Here is a 21,141-nt window from a genome sequence, read left to right on the forward strand (position 1 = left end):
CAGTTGTCAGTGTGAGCTTCTTCACGTTCGGAGGAAATGTTCTATGATTAGGAATGCCTACAGGCACTTTGTTATACAGAGTACTAAACCAGTTAATTTCCAATGTCCCGAGATGATTCAAGCCTGCGAAATCAAGAAGGGAAAGAGAATCCTTCTCATTTAGATATGAGAGTTCTTGCTAGCGCCTCTTGGATAAGAAATGAAAATTTCAATGTGGTCATGGTCTGCATATCATCAAGCAACAGAGAATTTGGAAAACAATCACAAGGCATTTCAATTGCGAAACTAGGATAGACATATAGATGCCTCAATTTTGCCATCTTCCAAATACCTCGTCCTAGAATCAAATCAGTCTCTCCTCCATACCTAAGAATGAAAGTTTCCAAGTTCCAGAGACTATCTATTGGTAGTCTGTGCCTCCCAACACGTTTAACACGAAGAGCCAAGTACTTCAAATGCACTAGCTGTAATGCTAATGTGGGAAAACCATGAAATGTCACATCATTTAGATCCAACACTCGGAGGAATCTATAAAGATAATCTAGATCCACAATGCAAGGGGATTCGGATATATGGTGCACAGGAATGCTCATGAAAATTAGCTCCACAACTGCAATGAGAATGAACACATAAGGTTTGGATAGAGTGGTGACGACTCCAACACTGTAGGTTGGAGGAATTGTTGTCATGAACCCATTTGTACAAGTGAAGTACCCTGAAGGATTCATCTTCCTTAAATTTCTTGATACATAAATCTCTAAGCATATCATGAACAAAACAAGCCTTGACTTCACCGTTAGACCGTTTCTTGGCAATAATAACTAAATTTCTATCAACAAGATCCATCAAATAACTCATTGCAACATCTTCTAGGCTCATATTGTCAACCTTTTCTATATATCCCTCGGCTATCCATGATAGTATTAATCTTTTAAGAGGTATCGCATGGTCTTTTGGGAATATTGCAAAATAAAGAAAGCATAACTTTAATTGAAAAGGTAGGTGCTCATAACTCAATGCTAATGTGCCCATGAATTGGTCTAAAACTTCTTGGTCATCATGATGGGCATCCATGCTTTTGGCAAATTCGCTCCAGCTCATTACTGTCATTTCCTTGTTTGCAAGAAGTCTAGCTGTAACAACAATTGCAAGTGGTAATCCTCCGCATCTTTTAACAATTTATCTTCCAACGGCTTCCAACAATGGAGGACACCTTTTTTCCCTAAATGCCTTGTGACAGAACAAAGTCCAACTTTCAACCTGACCTAGAAGAGAGAGGTAAAAGGGCAACCTGCAAAGGTTAGCACCGATTGCTACTTCTTTTATCCGAGTTGTCCTCAGAATCCTACTTTTATTGTTGTTTTCTGGAAAACAACTTTCTAATTCATTCCAAACATTATCATGCCACACATCATCAATGACGATTAGGTATCTTTTTCCACAGAGGTATTTCCTCAACTTGTCTGCCAAATCGCTCTCATCCATGAAGCTTAGTGTGTGTTTATCTTTGGTTGCATAATTCAAAATATCACACAGTATATTTTTCCTTTGAAATGCTTGAGAAACAACTGTCCATGCCAAAAATGAAAAGTGACGAGAAACAAATTGATTATTGTACAAGTTCTGAGCCAAGGCTGTCTTACCAGTACCAGCCATGCCAACAATAGAGATCACTTCTCTTTGCTTATCTCGGCTAAAAAGCCTGTCCAGGATTTCATTTGTAGCCTTCTCGAAACCCACTAGCATTTCTTCTCCTTCTCCTTCTCTGTTGCCCCTGCTTGATGTGTATCTCGAAGAATTTCCTTCAATCACAACTTGAATAGGAGCATGAGAAGGATCTGAAAAGTTTATCCTTGACAATTCTCTTCGGAGGGTATTGAAATACTTCCTGAAGAAAGCTATTCTGAGGCCAAAGGAGAGAAATAACGGCCTAGCAAAAAACTATCAGTAGCATCTAATGCCATAGAAGCCCAGTATCTAGCTTCATGGTTTAACAATTGGAGTTGCTCTATTTTAATGCCTTCTTTATGAAACTTTGCGAAGATAGACCTTATAAATCTGATATCCTCAAAAAGAGCCACAACATGTGCTCTTTCGTTTGAGGACAGAAGTGATCGTCTATGTTTAGCAGCTAGGAATCTAAAAAGAAGCACATGGACCAAGCATTTCTGAAGGGTGATTGGAGTCCGATGAACGTTGCAAAAGCAACGTATCGTGGTTACATAATCTCCTTCATCTGATGTTGGATGAAGGAGAATATGTCCCTCTTGGATTTCAAGTTTCGGAAGAGAGAATCGGAGCAGAGTTCCAAATAGCTTACAAGGAAAGGAGCACGGCTTTTCTGAAAGCAACTCCAAGTTTTCAAGCAAAAACTCAAGAGCAACATTTGCTTCATCCATCATTTGCTTCTCCCAAGGGTCTGGCTTAGAATTGAAGAACACCTATTCTATTTCATCACTTTCCTCTCACTATCTTACACTTTGGACTATGAAGTATGAACACAGTGTAAATCTGACTTGTTCCAGCAACGATTTGACCCGAACACTGAAACATTCCACCACTAATAACTGAGAACAGGGACCGAGCTACAAGCCTATCTAGCTTTGGCCCGTATTTGTGTTTAAAAATCCACTTAATATGTGTAAAAAATTTATTCAACCTCGAGTAAGCTGACTTTTTTGAAATTTAACCCATAAATTCAAAATCCCAGCTTTGACCGGGGAAATATGTATGTATATATAAAATTTGGAAGATTGATAGACAATTTGCTCGATAAAACACAGGCACACCAACCACGAATAACTGGGAATTTGCGCATCCAGACAGCTAAAGTGTGACTTTATCTAAACTTTTAATTAACAGCATTTTTTTAAAGCAAATTTCAATCAACAGTATGTGCATTGTTATATTAATAAAAATTGTTCATCAAGTTCAAGTCTGGACCACAAATACTTGTTTCTTACACCTTGTTTGGATGGTTGTTACCTATTGTTTCGTTTCTCGTCCTTGCATAATGTCACACTCACACATTATGCCTACAAGAAAAGTAGGGTATTGTATAAAACTATTATAAAAAGGTAGGGTAAATGACAAAATAGGATTATTAGATAATAAGCAAAGACAAACATGAGGAGAAAAAAAAAAGTAACGATGTGATCACACCAAACCGGTCGTTACATAAAATCAGAGTTTCCGCCGTTGTATAACGATGGATTTAATTAACTATACACTACAATATAATTCAAGTAACAATCAAAACAAACATTGTACTTGTACTAACAGTACAATTTAATATTGTGAGGACCCACAGCAGGTGTTAACACATACATGCAACTGTGAACCCTTGTGCCAGCCCCTTGCGACTGGACACCATGACTTGTCATGACATACTCAGGTATTGTAGCAGTGAAATCACAACAGTTCGCTGCGCCCTGCAGAGCTTCGAACCCGTGACCTCAGGCCTTTTGTTCTCCCAAAGGAGACGACTCTCACCAATTGAGCTGAGGTCACGGGTTCGAAGTTCTGCAGGGCGCAGCGAACTATTGTGATTTCACTGCTACAATACCTGAGTATGTCATGACAAGTCATGGTGTCCAGTCGCAAGGGGCTGGCACAAGGGTTCACAGTTGCATGTATGTGTTAACACCTGCTATGGGTCCTCACAAATATAATAGGTAACAACCATCCAAACAAGCTGTTATAACAACTTTAAGTTTTAATTTTTGATATAAATACAAAATTTGAGCTAAAGCTACTGAGTTTTGCAGAACCCGTAATTCTAACTTGGTTCTGCCCTTACGGCTCGGGCAGCGGACGAGATGGGAAAAATAATCAGAAGTGATAACTAGAGGCATTGCAGCAATAGATAAACCAGATCCGAGCTGGGACAATTTGCCGTCTGGTTGAAGAGGAAGAGACTGTACAAAGTGCGAAAATGATTCTTCGACTGCTTTCTCTTCAAAATTCTCTCTGCTCTTGAAGCCATTGTTTTGGTTTCTTCTTCCTCTGCTATGGCTGCCATATCCTAAATACTTGGAAACAACCACTTTTTTCAGGAACCCCACCTTTTTTTTTTTTTTTTTTTTTTTTTTGCAAGTCTCTTGGGAAAATTAATACTCCCTTGAAAGAAATGTTTTAACGGAAAAGGGCCAAAAATACCTTAACGTATGAAAAATGACTCACAAATACCCTCCTTCCACTGTTAGGTATAAAAGTACCCTCATTCTTAGGGTATTTTTGTGAAGAATTATAATACTCAATAGTAGTCAAATGTTAGTTCACCTATCAACTGGATGTACATTTACCATTCTGAGTATAAAATCAGAAGATATTTATTAGCTGAATAATTTAACATTTACATAAAAATGATCCCCAAATATGAGAACATTATCCCCTCTATCTAATGCTGAAAAATAACATTATAAATCAGCAAAGACATGGTAGGTTTTAGAGTCTACATCGATAAGCTTTAAGGCAGCTACTAAGGCAGCAACTGATATGCAACCAAAGAAAAAAATATTGAGCCAATGCCAGCTCTTCTGTAATAATGACAACTTCTTTCTATTAGCAACAATGTACATGTGATTTGGAAGTATAAATGTGAGTGGAAATGTACTGATAGCTCCAGTAAGGCTCATAAAGTCTCCCAGAAAAGGCAACAGAGCAGAGAGGAAAGCTGTAATGGCTATATAGCCACCTCTAACAATAATTCTGAATCCCAAGTTTTTACAAGCCAGTGCACTCCCTTTAATTCCGTACTTAGTATCCAAGAACTCGTACATTGGACTTGCAAATATCTGGGATCATAAATAGAAGCAACTCTCAGTATGCAAAAAATAATTAGACATAGTATGTATATGAGGAACCAAATGAGTGGTATGTGGAACTGCTTAGGGCAATGTAGTGCATGAAGCATCCCACGTTCATGCAGGGTCCGGGGAAGGGTCGCACCCAAAGGGGTTTGATACCTTGACGCAAGCTTTAGTGACTGATTCCACGGCTTGAACCCGTGACATATAGGTCAAACAGAGACAAATTTATTGTTGCTCCAAGGCTCGCCTTCTTATCTTGAACTGTTTGAAGGAAAAAACTTACCAACACCGAGTGTTTACACTAAACTACATTACTTTATCATTAGTGTAAGAAAAGGAGAGGTGAGAATCGGTATTAAGTAGTTAACTATGGTTTACTGATAACAGTTTATTTAAAGACATATCGTATGAATCTATTGCGTAGGTGGTGGGTAAATTGTTTCCCTGTTTGAATTATGTAACATGAAAATAGCTGTTGTATAAAGGTCATAAGATTGGAGCAGAGTGATAATTACATGCAACGCGATGATAGCTTGCAAGAAGGCAGCAATATTAGCCGTTCCCTTCAACCAAATGGGACCACTAACGTTGTTCAGCAAATAGGAAGATGCATTGGATCCATAAGCCCAATATCCAATGTAAGTAACAGCATGCATCGGAACAATGCCTAAAGTAAACTGAAAGTTGAGGGCTTTTATCATGTTCTTGACAACAGGTTCTCTCACGGTAGCCTACAAGAAAAAGAAAGAAGAGATTGTGAGAATTAAAAACAATGGAGAAAATAAATTCAGAAGACAAACAAAAGTATCTGTATGTAAGGAAATGGTGCTAAGACTTGAAAAGTTCCTGCAGAATATAATCGTCATCCTTCATTCACAATTAAACGAGTCTCTTTAGTAGAATGTTGCACCACTTCGCTCAGCAGATATCTCTCTCGTCCAATTCTTTTAGCAGATATTCATTGTATTGTTCGATCAATTCTTTACATCAAAGTTGAAGCCAAAGAGTAAGTTATGGATATAGGACCTTTAGAGCCAATCAGTAAGGTCAGAAGTAGACCATTAGTTTGTCAATGAAATTACATCAACCATGGTGGCTAATTAAGTCATTTTGTTTCACTCCAAAGGACACAATGAATAGAACGAGATCCAAAAAATCACCTTAAATTATCAATTATCAACTCATGTCAAGTAAGTCGCTACTTTTGACTTCATAATAAGTCAGGTGGTTGACCAAAAATTTCTATGCATAAATAAAGTTATCAATTTCTAGGTCAGTTACCTGTATCTCGGGAAGCATTCCTGTGTTATATGCAAAAACAAGATTACCAGCAGCACCAATAGTTGCCCAAATCCTACTGCTTTTAGTTCCTGGAATGCTATAGTCTCTAGGAGGTGCCTCAAGACCTGCAATTCACGATATTTAAAAGGATGAACCATAACAGCATTCCTCTTAATAATATAGAGCTACAAGATTGAAAGGGCAAACATGATTTTTGTAGAGAAGCAAAATGCTGTGAGAGCAAGGCTATGCTTTCCATTACAGACAAACCAAATGAACCACTATGCTGTGATACTTTATAAAACAGGCCCTGATACTATGTGTAAGAGGACTAATACTTAAGACAGAAAATGTTACAAGAAACATGATAAAAACTAAGAGTCCACCAAAAACAGATAAGGGACCAGGTTCCTTATCTGTTCCCTCAAGCAAAAAAAAGAAAGTAAATGAGACACAATATTTACGTGGAAAACTCCTTGGTCAAGGGATTAAAAACCACGACCTTCACCAATAGGATTTCCAACTTCACTAACTGAGCAACGTTTTCAGATTACAAGCCTTTTGCAACCAAGGAATTAGCCCACTAATCCCTCCCCTTATAATAACTCTATTGCAAGCACTCTCTTGACTAACTCTAGCCAAAAACTAAACCATTCAACTAACTCTAGCTGAACCTCAACTGACCATAACTAACTATAGTCAGGCGTTTATACAAAAAGCTTAATAAACCAAATACCTACAAAAGTCCTTCCTAAAGAAGTGTAGGTTTACAATATTTAGACCAAGAAGACAAGGACTAAAGAACTTAGGACTTAAGACATCTTCAATCTTGGGATCTGGTCCTTAGAGTTATTTAGTCTTGATCTTGAAAGCTCAGAGAAAACAGTGGCGGCTGCTCTTTTCAACAATGAGAATAATATATTTTGAAGTGCTAGGTTAAACAAATGCCAACATGTTGTTTATATAGGGAACCAATGAGAGCATGTGAGGATCATGTGAGTGGCATGTGATATAGATAGAGACGTTGCAATGATCCTTGTCTTTTACCCGACATGTAGCTACTGTTCCGCTGTGGCTCTGCAAGTCGGAACAATGCTATAGCTTTACAGCTGTCACGTTCGTAAAGTGCCCAGGAGACCTGATCAAGGACCTGGTCCTTGGTGTAAATGTCGATCATCAAAACTATGAAGTGTCATAACTTATCAAAGCATAATCAGAGAAAAAGTAATATTTTGCATGGAAGCATGCTCCAATTTCTAGAGAACGCCCTATATTGAAGAAATGATCTCCATGTTGTTGCTTTTAATTTTTGTATCACAATCAAGTTCAGTAGGTTCAACAAAGTATTTTAGAAGGCAAATTTTGCTTTCCAAAACAGTAACTAATTGGAACTTTTAGACAAATGAAGAGGTTACACTATACGCCGGTAACAAACTAGGAGTCTATCCCATATACTTAAATTGGAATGAATTGTATTCAGAGTCAGCTCGCGATGAACTCTCTGAATACCCAAAAACTGATGGTTCAATTGTGCATTGAGCATTTTTAGGACTTAAATTCTTTATACAACAGGTAATCTCTGTGGTGCCAAAAATACTCTCACGGCCTCACCCCTCAGAACCCAAAAAAAGGAGCAACAATAGGCTTTTCATCAATCTCCAAACAGGAGAATTGGGAGAACCTAGAGGCAAACCACATATTCATACACTAAGATGTGATCAATTTTACTTTTCAACAAAAAGGTACAGCAGAAAGGAATAATTTCCCGAAACAGCCGTCTGTTAAATTAATGCAGTTGGCTCAAGAGATAAAGGAAGGAGAGCATACCGTCTTTAAGACACAAAGCAATCACAATAAAAACATACACTAGACTGAAGAATGTTGAAAACCCCAGCCAAACCCTTAAAGCTGACAAATGGGGTATAGCAATGGCAAAAAGGACGCAGGCGAACCCAGCCAGTGCAATGAAGTATGGAAGTTTCATCAGATGGTCATCCCTAAAGAGAACATAGAAAGCCTGCAATCAAGTTACAGGAATCATTCCATCAGAAAATCCAAAGAAGCTAATGGAATCATATTAAAGTTGCTTGGACATCAAATCTGTGAACTAAAAGATATTAATGAATATGTCAAGATCAATTGACTGTCAATACTTCAGAATTACTTTGGTGCAGGGCACAAAAAAAAAAAAAAAAAAAAAAAAAAAAGGTGAACCAATCAATGAAGCGTGCATGTGTACTTGACAAAGCACAGTTTATTTCTCATCATATTTTCCTTTTCCTTTCCCTTTATTTGTCCTTGTTCTTTTTATCACACCTTCTCAGTGACCTGGAAAGTTACAGAGGCAAATTACCTTTAAGGCCTGTCCACCCAAAATGACATATCCAGTATTTATCAAGAAAAGATTTGCATACTGCAATGCCCAGACAAGCGAATAGGCTGTCTGTCCTGTTATCAGCCAAAATCCCATTCAGCTAAACCAATGGACAAAACCAGATAAATCACAGAAGAAGCAAATCAAACGTGATCAATGTAAGAAGCTTGACTATGTACTTGATAAGTTTTCAGCAACACATACCATATATGAATCCTGCAAGGTCTCTATATCTGATATGCCTCCTTCCCCCATATTCGTGGAGCTTAGCGATAAGAATACTAGCATATAGTGATATAGCTGATGATAAAATCAAACCAACTACACCACCAAACCAACCTAGAGGAACCATAATTATGCCAGCATATCCGAGAGCAAAGGCACTGTTGATGCCAGTGCCCAAAACAATTCCCACCTGAATCCATGAATCTGTGGTTTGAAATGAACACGAATTACTATAATCAGCACATGATTAAAGGAAACAAGGCAAGAATGTACAAGAAAACAGCAAACTCTCCCATGTCCCAACTTAAGTGACACTTTTCACTTATCGACAGTCAATTTGACTAATCTTTGAAGCTAATTTCAATCAGATTAAATATTTTAAAATGAAAATTGAAATATTCAAAAAATATACTATAAAAGTACTATAAATTACAATTCTTCCCATGTCAATATAAGTTTAAAATCTTGATCAAAGTTCACATAGTTTGAATCTCGATAAATGAAAAGTGTCACATAAATTGGAATGGAGGGAGTCAGGGGCGAATTTATGTAGAAAAAATGGGTCACGTGATCCTATGGTCACCCAACTAAACTCAGTATATTTTATGTATATAATTCTTAAAATATGTCTAATTAACGGAAGGAGCACATGGTCAAATAAGACTGAGTGGATCACCGATTAAGTGTTGGGTTTAATCCCTTAAGGTCGCACGATCGACCCTCACTAACTGCACTTTTGCGTCTTTTTTTTTTCTTTTAAATTTCTAAGCATCTTTCAACGGTTTGCTCGACAAGTTGATGTCACTATAAAATTTTATATTAAATGTCAGATTTGTTTTTAGACCACTAATTTCATTGAGCTTGACCATCAGTACATTATCTCACAAAAATATAGTAAAAAATATAGAAGATCATGAATTATGAGTAAAAGAGGAAGAGGCCATGACTGACTTGGTGGCCAGTATTAGAAATATCAATACTAATACTAATTTGGCATCTCAAAAAACTAGAACAACAAAGGCAAAAGAGCTTAAGATGTCAGATTTGATTTTAGGCCACTAATTTCATTGAGATACACAATCAGCACATAATCTCACAAAAAAAAAATTAATTGATATTGGAAAAAATAGAACATGACAAATACAGAGTAAAAAAGAAAGAGACCATTACTAACTTGGTGGGCGGTATTAGGAATACCAATGGCCACTAACTTAGAGGTCATATTTGGTTTTAGGACACTAATTTCATCATTGTGCACTTTTGGTAGAAGTGGATGATCCAACGATGTCGATGACATCGTTAGATTCTGATGTGAAAGAGGCTATAAGAGCAAAGCAGAGCAGTGAGGCTTTACTCTATTGCCTCTTTGATCAGCTATAGTGCTTTTCTTCTCTCCTTTCTCTGTTTTCTATGGTATAAAATAAATTCTGTTTCTTGCAGATATTTTTTGTAGTGCCGCTGTAGTAATACAAGTTGCATGTCCCGTGATTGGATAGTGATGGGTACTTGGCTGTGGCGTTGTTTTCTCTTTTTCAGTTGTTGCTTGGGATAGTGGGATTTGTTTTTTTTTTTTTTTTTTTAATTTTATTTTCAAGGACAGGTGGGATTGATTCAGTTGATCCAATAATTGGGTGAGAAAAATGAAAAATCTGATCATGTGTTGCTGGCGAAGAAGACAGTTACGTTACGTAATTTGAAAATAGGGAAATGCATGAATTAATCCTAGGGCCCGTTTGGCCACAAGAACTATTCACTTTTTTCCGAAAAATTTTTTTACTTTTTTTCCGAAATCAGCGTTTGACAATAAAAATTCCAAATACAACTTGAAGTTGTATTTTAGAATTTAAGAAAAACTTGTTTTTCAAGTTTTTCACTTTTTTCACAACCAATATAACTACATTTCAACAAAAAAATATAATTTTAAATATGACTCGAAAATAGAGTACAGAGGCAAATATGCCCCTAAAGTTGGATGACAAGGGTAAATATATCAAAAAGGTATAACGAAGGTGTAACACCTCGTAAAATCCGTACTAAATCCTGATCATGACTCAGGAGGTTAGAAACCCAAGAAGGAGAGTGTTGGAATCGAAAATATGTTTCAGTTCAGAAAATCCAGTGTCACGCTCCAAGGGACGGACCGTAACGTGTGTTACGAACCGTCATTCATACCGTAACGGGTACGCTTGAAAAATCACTGTCTCGTAACTTTTGGACCGAAGGACGATTCATCGTTATGGACCGTAACATGTTTACGGCTGGTAACGTGTCAGCGTCACCCAACCCAGAAAATCAGACCTCACTGGAAATTTCACACGTATTACAGTCTAGTGTTACGGACCGTAACCTGTGTTACGGACCGTAATGTGGTCTGTAACCCAACCTCAAAATTTAGAAGCTCACTGGAATTTTAACGCACGTTACGGTCCAGTGTTACGGACCTTAACATGTGTTACAGACTGTAACACGGTACGTAACAATGTCGCGACTGAGACAATAAAAAGACGGGAATTCAGTTTTATTTCATAAGTCTCATTCCTCTCAACTTCTCCAAGTATCAAGGTAAGCCCCTTAAAACTATCCTAAGTAAATTCCATCAATTTCCATGAATTCTAAATAGGAATTTCATGTGTCTTAACATAGGGTTTTCAAGAAAACCCAGATAAAAAGGGATTCAAGACTAGGCTTTGGCATTCTTCTTCCAAGATCAAATTTTTTAATACAAGTTTGGAGCGTTACCAGGTATGTAGGGTTGCTATCTACGTGTGAGAACGTCTTTGTTCTTCCCCACGCCACGTTCTTCCATGGTTATACGCAAGTTCTCAAAAAACTAGGGTTTTTAGCCATGTTCATGATAACCCTAGGTCCATGTACTATATTATATTAAGCTTTGTGATATAATCTCGTTGTTGTGTTCTTGATATTTCATTTTGATTATCGAGAATCTGTCTGTAATCCATGAAAACCCATATCTCGTATTTCATGGGTTTTTGCAAGCATTTTTTTTAAATAAAAATGCTTATTTCACGAATATCCTACATGTCTATAATTTTTCATGCAATTGTATTATAAAATTATCTTCATGCCATGATTTTAAGATACATACATGCTAAATACAAGTTATTCCATGTTTACAAGTTATTTCATGAAATCGTGATTACAAGTTAATTCACGAAAATCATGGACTTCTTAGCCAAATATACCATATTCATGTTGTTAGGAGTTGCACAAGTTACCGAGAAAGCTCAGATACCCTGAAACTACATAGCCACCGTAGGACAAGGATCGCTCCGCCCAGTTAGGACGATTCCTTAATTTTACACTGAATGGATCCATCAGGCATGTTACACTTTATATCCTGGCAAGGTATGGGGGCTCTGCTGGTCCGGCGAGGTACCAGACTTCACGTACCCACGTGGTGATATCATGTTGTCGATTTATGAAATGTTTTCCCTACTTACCATGTTTTATTCATGTTATATATATATATATATATATATATATATATATATATATATATATATATATTCATGCTCATGACTAGGTTTCAGTTTCAGTTCACTTCTTATCATGTTATTTCATGTCCCATGTTATTTCATTCAATTGTTTTATATACCAGTACATTTAATGTGCTGACGTCCCCTTTTTATTGCCCGGGGGGCCTGCATTTCACGATGCAGGTACGGATTTACAGGACGACGCATCTGCTCAGTAGGACAACATTCGTATCAGCTTATTGGTGAGTCTCATCTCATTAGAGGTTTAGTCAACTCTTTATTTTATGATTAGCTATGCATTTAAAGGTATGTTGGGGGCCTTGTCCCAGCACGTATGTTTCCTTTCCAGTTAGATTCATGATAGAGGTTTCATAGACTAGACCAGTCAGTTATGTTATGTCAGATATTCAGTGTTGTTTAGCCATCTCTGGCTTGATTCATGGTATTTCCGCATTCATGTTTTAAACAAGTATTTTATAAGTTATTATGACTTCATGTGTTTTCTTAAAGCCCATCATGTTTCATGTTCCATTCCGCTCATGTATGCCTCATGATGATTCAGCAAGCCATGTGGTTCGCTCGGTCACATGCAGTCAGGCACCAAGTGTTGTGTTACGCCCAGGCCATGGTTCGGGGCGTGACAGAAGGAAAAATATAGTTTATTTGTGAGAGTACAAGAGGAATTCTGACCCTTTTCCGCAGTATAAATATGCGCATGAAAAATTATAGGGCATCTCTGCACTTTCATTACTTGTATCTCTTTATTTGCTGTGTCTACATTCCTATTTGCTCTTATTTTATACTTCATTTGTTTCAATTTACGTGACACTTTTGTTTTTCAAGATTTAAACTACTTAATTTTGGCAGACATTTGGACATAGAATTTTTTTTTAATTATTTATATTTAAAAATAATATAAAAATATATATAAGTTACAATAATCAATAATTCAAAATATTTTATAGACATAAAAAAATTACAATCAAGGAATTTATTGAATCTCGAAATTCGAACATTATTACATAAATTAAAATAGAATAGAGATAGTAACACGTTGTTAACACGTGGATTAGTAACACATGGATTAGTAACGCATGGATTAGGGGTCGTCTGGTTCAAAGACAAGTTATACATGGATTAGTAACGCAAGGATTAGAAATGTCGGGATTAGTCATGCATGAATTAGTAATACAAGGATTATTTTTGTTGGGTGTTTGGTTCATTGCACTAAAATTGGATACAAAAGATAATATTTGAATATTTATTTATTTTTAAAACTTAAGAAATAATTTGTTACAATTATACCCTTTGATCCTTGGCCTTTATAGGTTTCTTGGAACAAAACAAGGCTAATTTTGTCATTTTAATTTTTTATCCATGGATAAGTTATCCCATGGTGGTGGTGGGATGAGATAATACACTCTTGTGTATTAAATAATCCATGTATTAGTTATACATGCCCCAAAATGTCAACCAAACATGGTATAAAATAATATCATATCTAATACCATGAGAGATCGTTTGGTACGCAGACTAAATTATCCCTAGATTATAATCCCGGGACTAATTTATCCCATCTGAGAGATGAGACAAAATAATCTCAAGGTTAGTGGGATAAGGTGGGATATCTCATCCTTAAGATGTGCTTCATTCTATACTCTGTTTGATAAAAGGTATAAATTTATCCCAAAATAAATTTATATTTTCTATGAAATATGATATAAAAATTTAGTGCTGAAATATCCCAACTTATATCATACACCAAACGATCCCCGGCTATTTTAGCTAAACCTCCTGCCAAACGAGCTCATCGTTGTAATCAGTCAGGTTAACGAATTCGTATTGAAACGGGAGATTTTCTTCTTTGCGATAGTGACTTTTAGTGATGTGATGTGATGTGATAGGATCACCCATTAAAATAAAATTTAAATAGATTCCAGGTAAAGGTATCATGAGACGTGTCATTTTAATCTTTCTCGTCGAATGAATTTTATTATTGTTTATACGTTCCACTATTATTATGAATTATTGCAATTTTATTATTTTTTATTGTAATACACGGGAGAATCAGTCTTGTCTCCTGCTTTTATTGGATTGTTCATGGTTACTTGCTAAGCACATATAAGTATGGTGGGTGCGGAACCAAAATGCGTCCGGAAAATTTTTTTTGAACCAAAATACCCTAACAAAAAAATAAGTTATAAAAGTATCCATAGCGCAGTACTTTACTGCGCTATAGCACTAACGGAGACGGAGCCGTTAAGTGCTATAACGCAATAAAATAATGCGTTATTCAAAAGATTCTCTCACCTATAGCGCAATATTTTACTGCGTTATTGGACTTTGTTTCTCTCCTATAGCGCAGTAAAATACTGCGCTATATAACTCCTCTATAACCCGATCGGGTTCCACCACTAGTCCCCTCCAGTGGAAAAAAAATTCAAAACGCCATTGGAGGCGATTTAAGGTGGTCCCCACGTCTTAAAAACGTCGTTTTCTATTAAATTTCATCCGGAAAGTTTAGATTCTCGGTATATTCAAGTCAAGGAGCAAGATTCTAAGTTCGAATTTTGAGAAAAAGCGGCGTACAACTCGATTAAAATAACTCTACAAAAAATCTTCGATTAAGGTTTTCTACTATGAACTTTTGTTATTATTTTGTTATATACATTACATTGCATGCATGTTTTACATTTAATCGTCCTTAATTTAAAAAAAAAAAAAAAAAAAAAACAGCAAATTTCGGTTTTTTTTTTTTGGTTTCATCGGGCTGGTTTGATCGGGCAGTGGCTTAGACCACTGTTCCGTTTTTTTTTTTTTTTTTTTTTGGTTTAATTCATTATTTATTAAATGTTTATGAATTGTTAATTTGTTAAATGTTTATGCATTGTTAATTTGTTAAATGTTTATGCATTGTTAATTTGTTATATGTTTATGAGTTGTTAATTTGGTTAATTATTTGTGAATTGTTAATGAATTATTATTTTGTTAATTGAGTATTTGTTAAATATTCTTTATGAACTGAAAGAAGTTGATTGGTAATGAATTATTATATTGTTAACACTTTGTTTGGATGATTGTTATGTATTGTTTTGACATTTATCGTATTGTGTTGTATTGTATAGGATCAAATCAGTGGTTACATAAAATAGAACCTTTCGTCGTTACATAACAATAAAATTAAAGTAGCAACCAAAACAAACATTTTATTTAAACTAACAACATAATATAATACAATAGGCAACAACCATCCAAACAAGTTGTAAACGATTATGAAATGTTAATCTATACAATTTTAAAAGCGTGAATATATATGTTAAAAAAAAATTATCTTAAAAATGTAAAGTTTATAGGAAAATATGTGGTCGACGAATATACTCTCTTATTTTAATTTTATCGTAGTTGTGTTGGTTATTTGGTCAACTAAAAATGTATCACATATTCAAAATAGAGTTCCAAACAAATATTACTGCTAAATTTCGATTAGTTAATATAATTTATCTTTCATTTCAAGAATAATGACTAATTTAGTTTGTACAAATCGGACTCTTTCATGGATCCGAATGTTCCCCCTGGCCCGATGATCACCCGGGGCCCGATGATCACCCGGGGCCTGCTGTTCACCCGGGGCCCACTGATAGATCAGTATTGTCTTTGCAAGACAATCATAGGTCAGGGTTATTATGGGCCGGTACTATAGGGATATCTACTAGGCTCCGTCCCCGTAGGCTGCAGAGAGCGTGAGCTCTTTTACGCGAGCACCCCCCACACCCTCGCGTGTTGGAGATATTATTTCGGAGCGGCATCTACCGTTGCGTGTCCGTTGGTCGGGTACAGCATGATTGGGCGCTCATCACGGCCATGGTTGAGCGGTGGAGGCCAGAGACACATACCTTCCATCTTCGCACTGGTGAGGCCACAATTACACTTCAGGATGTCGAGGTCCTCTTTGGATTGCGGGTTGATGGAGAGCCACTGTACACTCGGTACGAGCCTCCTCCTGGTCAGACGTGGGTGACAGAGTTGACTAGGATCACCCACTTCGTGCCTGATGTCGCGGCCCAGATATCGGGACAGAGTTGGGTTCAGCTTAGTGCACTCTGCACTTATTTGGAGGGTCTGTGTTATATCCCGCATTTCGAATAATCGTATAATTCAAGACAATCGCGGGAAGACAACAAGCAAGGCCATATTTTATTTTGTTTGACATATGAGTTGCTTATAAAAAATTTAGAAGTGGAATTAATGAGGAAGGTCAAGGGCATGAAGGGAAATTCGCAATATGACTCGTGGGAATATGGAAGAAAGACGAAGGGCAAATTTGAAAGTTGGAAAAATGTTTCATGAATTACAAGAACTAGCCCAAAAATAAGTGGGCTTGAAATTTTTAAGGAGATGGACAAGGCCCAACCGGCCATGGACTTGGGCCAAGCCCATGTGGGATTTAATTTGTAATTTATAAGAGATGACTAAGTCATCTTTACCTCATAAACTTCTAGAGATTTCAAAAAAACAAGAACAAAAAAAAAGGAGGAGAAAAACCCTCAAGGCCTTCGGCCATAGTAAAATTTCCAAGGAAAATTGATAAAAATTCTTTCAAAAATCATTTTCTACCAAGTAGAGGGTGCTTAACAAGGTGGAGTTGTTGTTGGAGCAAGAAAGATTCATAATCATACAAGTTGCTAAGATATAAGCAAGTGAGGAGTTGAAGAAGAAAGGTGAGTCTTGATCTTGTTTTATGTGTTATGAATGGTTTATATGTGTTGTAATATGCCAAAATGGATGAAATTCATGAAGGGAATGAATATAGCATGTGGCCGTGCATGTATATATATGTGTAGGAGTCATGCTTCAATTATTTTAATTAGTGTTTGGTTGTTATTGTTGTGAATGATATGTGGAAAATGGAAGTTGAATGAGTTTGGAGAGATTGTAGTGGTGTATACATGTTGGAGTCGTGTGTGTGTGCATGGTGTATGTGGCCATGTATATGGCATATGTAACCATGTATATGTGTTGAATTATTGAGGAATAATGAGCAAGTTATATTTAATGTTTTAGTTGTTGTGTTGTAGATTTCACATTGCAAGTAAAGACTTGATAAGTTTGGTGAAGCATTGGCAATTGGAAGATTGTGTATATTGAAAAAATAATGTTCTTGCATGGATAGCATGTAATGATATTAGTATGATGTTGTTGGAATATATTATAAGGTTGCTATTGTGTTCATTGAAGTCGGAAGGTTTTGAAGAAAGTAGTAAACTGAGATCATGCATCTTGAATGGAATATGTGAATTGCTAGTGTGATTGTTGAATTATGTTAATAGTTTGGCCGGGTTTGAATTCCCGGATTGTGGTTGATGAGAATTTGGCTATGTTGAATATTGAGGATGGTATATTTACAGAGGAAGTGCTGCCGAAATTTCGGTAGCCAAGTGTTTCCTGAAGATTCTAACGCTAAGTATCCTAATAAGAATTTTGGTAAACATGACCAATTTGCAGATTTTGACGAGATTGCAACGTGAATTCGGAATAGCAAAAGGAGCGGAAAGAGGTATGTAAGGCTTCACCCTTCTTTCTATGGCATGTCTTAGACGTAATAAGTCGGGTACGAGCCTCGGAGACAACCCTATTCTCCGGAATCCGTACTTAAAGTTTTCCTTTTTTCCTTCAGTGGAATTGAACTTGAAATTGTGCAAAATGTTGAAAAACCTCCCTAACCCTCTAGAACTTGCATAAAGAGGACCCGATTACCTTAAAACCGTTACAAATAACGCCATGACACGTAACATAGGTAAATTGTGTACACTATCTCATTCGGCCCGAAGTGGGCCCACTGTTCCCGGATTTTTCCTATGGCTTCGTTTGACTTTTTTTGGAGTAGAATTCTAAGGAAACTCCTGATCTTTGTTCCGATTATCAAACGATAAGTACAGCACCATCCTATTGTGAATATGTCTACGATGACCATGATAACGATAATGCTAAGAAGGAACATATGTCTATGATAAGTATGATGAAGATGATTCCTTGACTAAGATGGCGAATATGATCTTACAACGATAACGATGAAGACAAAAATGAGAAAGAGCCTACGATAGATATGATGACAATATGTTCTGCTATAAAAATGAAAATATGGAAATGTTAAATTATTTCTTGACACCTCAACTCTATTATAGGTAACGACTACTACAAAGGTTCTAAGTAGATGAAACTATACCTTATGACCCTATTTGATGTTTTCTTTCCATAATGATACCTTTCATTGGTAGTCTCGCCTTATAGTACTCGTTCCTTCAAGGTGAGACAACGCGACTATGGTTATTCCATAATGTGATCGGAGGTTACCGACCTTACGTCACTCCGATGGATATGTACTTTCTTTGGGCTCCCATGCATGCTGTTTATATGATACATATATATATATGTGTATGGATATGTATATTTATATGTATGTGGGGAAAGGGGAAGGGCAACTGTTATATCACCACCTGTTTCAGCTGGATTCCATTCCGGACGCGGAATGCCCGGACGCGGGATATGGGAGAGCCGTACGCGGCGTCTGTATATGTGATGTATGATATATGTGATGTGTTGTGTTGGGACACTGTTGGGGAGGGGGGTGGGAGAGCCGATGAATTCGGCATCTGTAAATGTGAGTAAAAGATACCGTTTACTGAAATGTACTGTTTTCTGTATACGAGAATAAGGAACACCGTATTCTGAAAAATGGACTAAGCTTGCATGGTATCTGCCTACAGAACATACATATGTACAGGTTACTTCTGCTCCAGGATAAGCTCTGTATATTTATTCTGTTATTATTCACACTCTATATTCAGTTACTGTGTTATCACTCATGCCTTACATACTCGGTACACTATTTGTACTGACGTCCCTTCTTGTGGGCGCTGTTATACCCCTTTTTAACCGAGTTAAAGTAGAGTACAACATATTGGTGATTCCTATTTTGCTTATTTTATGGAGTCGCCACCTAATTGATTTTTACGGTGAATTAGGACACCTAATTATTAACTAAGGTAAAACTAATTAAACCTCTGTTAATAGTCTGCTTAATCAGTGTGATTCTAGGTAAGGGTTCTATATTATCCTAAAGGGAAGGGGTTAGGCATCCTTTAGAATCCGTTAAATACGGTTATCCGGCCAAACTTAGGTCAATTAATTAGGGTTAAAGGTAATGCTTATGTTTTAAGAAAATGACTTATAAACATTGTTGAGATTTCAAAAGAAAATGATGATTTCATTTAAACTAACTTGTAGAGAAATGTAGTAATTTATATAAAGAAAATGCTTTTTAAAAAAAATGAAACCTATAAATGCTGTTTAAACTTTGAATAAAACAGTATTACTATTTAGAAAATAAAACTGGTAGAAAATATAATAATTTGTATAAAAAGAAGGTTTTAGAAGCTAAATAGAACTTAAAGATGTTGCTGAGGCCTTAGAAAAATATGGTAATGCTATTCAAAATAAGATTTATATATATAAAAAAAATAGAGTCATTTGCCCGTGAATAATAGCTTTTTAAGAGAAGATTTAACAAATGTGAACTTTCAAATAAAAAATTATATTATATGAATATTGTGATGTAGAAAAGCCTAAACTTATTTTTTATATGATGAAAAAAAAGGATAACTTTCTTTCTCTTTTATTAATTTTTATTTAGCTATATTCGACTAAAGTGTGCGAAATCAGATCAATCTAAAATGTTTATAAAATTATACTAGGATTAATATTTGCATATTGGTGATACGTTGAACATGTTTAAGATAGTAAAATAAAACATAATTCTTTTAACTCAAAATATGTATCCATGTTATTTTGAAAATCATTTTTTTTTCTCTAATGGAAATAAATATTATAGATATTATAAATAATTATAACATAAAAGAAAATGAACTTAAAGATGTTGATTTCTTTCGAATTAACTACCCCTTACTAAAAATACCCATACTAATCCCTTATAATTCGTCTCGGCTAACAAAAAAAAAAGATGAAAAGTTAGGCATACAATCCAAAAACACAAGATATTAAAAATGGCGGAAATAGGAAATTGCCATGTGGCTGCTGCTGTTGGAATGGGTTCAGCCCATTTTTTAAAAGACTGCTGCGGATCAGCCTGTTATTGGGCCTCGGCCCAGAGTTTACATTTTTTTTTACTTTGCTGCGGACTGGGCCTGATAAGGAAATGACTTGAGAATATTATGTTGGACTTTTAGCCCAACATCGAATGGTGGGAAAGGAGACGAGTCCCTTGGATTCGTAGGCGGAGTTCATGCAAAAAAATGAAAGAAAAAAAGATCAGTCTACGATCAACCAGGTTAAACAAAAAAATACAAACTGAAAACCACTCAGTAGGCTATGTATACTAGGTATATTTAGGTATACTTACATACACACTTCGAATGAAGCATGCTTGCAACAACGCACAAAATCTAAATGAGCAGAACATGAATAGCACAGAATACCACTGCTTTTTTTTTCCGGCTAATTCATGCAAAGACACCTTTATTCATTAGAATCCCAAAGCTCACATGATAATGAGCTAACGAAAAATACCAAAACCAAGACAACATATTAGCATTCAATATATAGTTTGGGGAGGAAGAAAGTATTATGCTTGCACAGACAACTGCTGTAAACCTGAGTAGTTAAACTGCTTAGCAAGAAACCAAGGTTAACTCCTATTCAGACCAACATTTCAATGACAACCAGGAAATCCTATAAGGCCTTTGTTTATGCTCCAGAGATGTTATTCATTCTTATGCAAATAGCACACTATCAGATCATACAGAGTCTCTTCAGAAGAAAATTAAACCCCATACCCTATATGGGTTAATCTAATTAAATCCAAAGACATCTGAATAGACAGGGAGTTCTTTGAGAAAGGAAAGATAGTGGAAAGATCCATAGAAGGACTGATGGAAAG

At 36.2% G+C, this 21,141-nt stretch overlaps 1 protein-coding gene across 2 annotated transcripts; it reads right to left on the reverse strand.

Moving 5' to 3' along the window:
- Positions 1–4,306: 4,306 nt before the first annotated feature.
- LOC132640364 (proline transporter 1-like) lies at positions 4,307–10,171 on the reverse strand. 2 transcript variants are annotated; one of them, XM_060356939.1, is made up of 7 exons: positions 9,856–10,171; positions 8,671–8,895; positions 8,446–8,540; positions 7,920–8,109; positions 6,093–6,217; positions 5,327–5,542; positions 4,307–4,796 (listed from the first exon to the last, which is right to left on the reverse strand). In XM_060356939.1, the coding sequence occupies exons 1-7, from the start codon at positions 9,986–9,988 to the stop codon at positions 4,419–4,421; spliced, it is 1,362 nt and encodes a 453-aa protein (XP_060212922.1). In that variant the 5' UTR covers positions 9,989–10,171; the 3' UTR covers positions 4,307–4,418. The 2 variants fall into 2 exon arrangements, with proteins under 2 accessions (XP_060212922.1, XP_060212923.1); XM_060356940.1 differs by having other exon boundaries at positions 9,866–10,003.
- Between the last annotated feature and the right edge of the window lie 10,970 nt (positions 10,172–21,141).

This window comes from Lycium barbarum, chromosome 5, assembly GCF_019175385.1.
Source record: "Lycium barbarum isolate Lr01 chromosome 5, ASM1917538v2, whole genome shotgun sequence".
In the NCBI taxonomy this organism is placed as follows: domain Eukaryota; kingdom Viridiplantae; phylum Streptophyta; class Magnoliopsida; order Solanales; family Solanaceae; genus Lycium; species Lycium barbarum.

Bases quoted from the DNA above. Each gene is read 5' to 3' on its own strand.
- LOC132640364 (XM_060356939.1), bottom strand. From the start codon at position 9,988: ATGTCATCGACATCGTTGGATCATCCACTTCTACCAAAAGTGCACAAT. The intron at 8,541-8,670 runs GTATGTGTTGCT...GGCTGATAACAG, and splicing joins CCTTGCAGGATTCATATATG to GACAGACAGCCTATTCGCTT. The intron at 5,543-6,092 runs GTAACTGACCTA...TTTTTCTTGTAG, and splicing joins GAATGCTTCCCGAGATACAG to GCTACCGTGAGAGAACCTGT.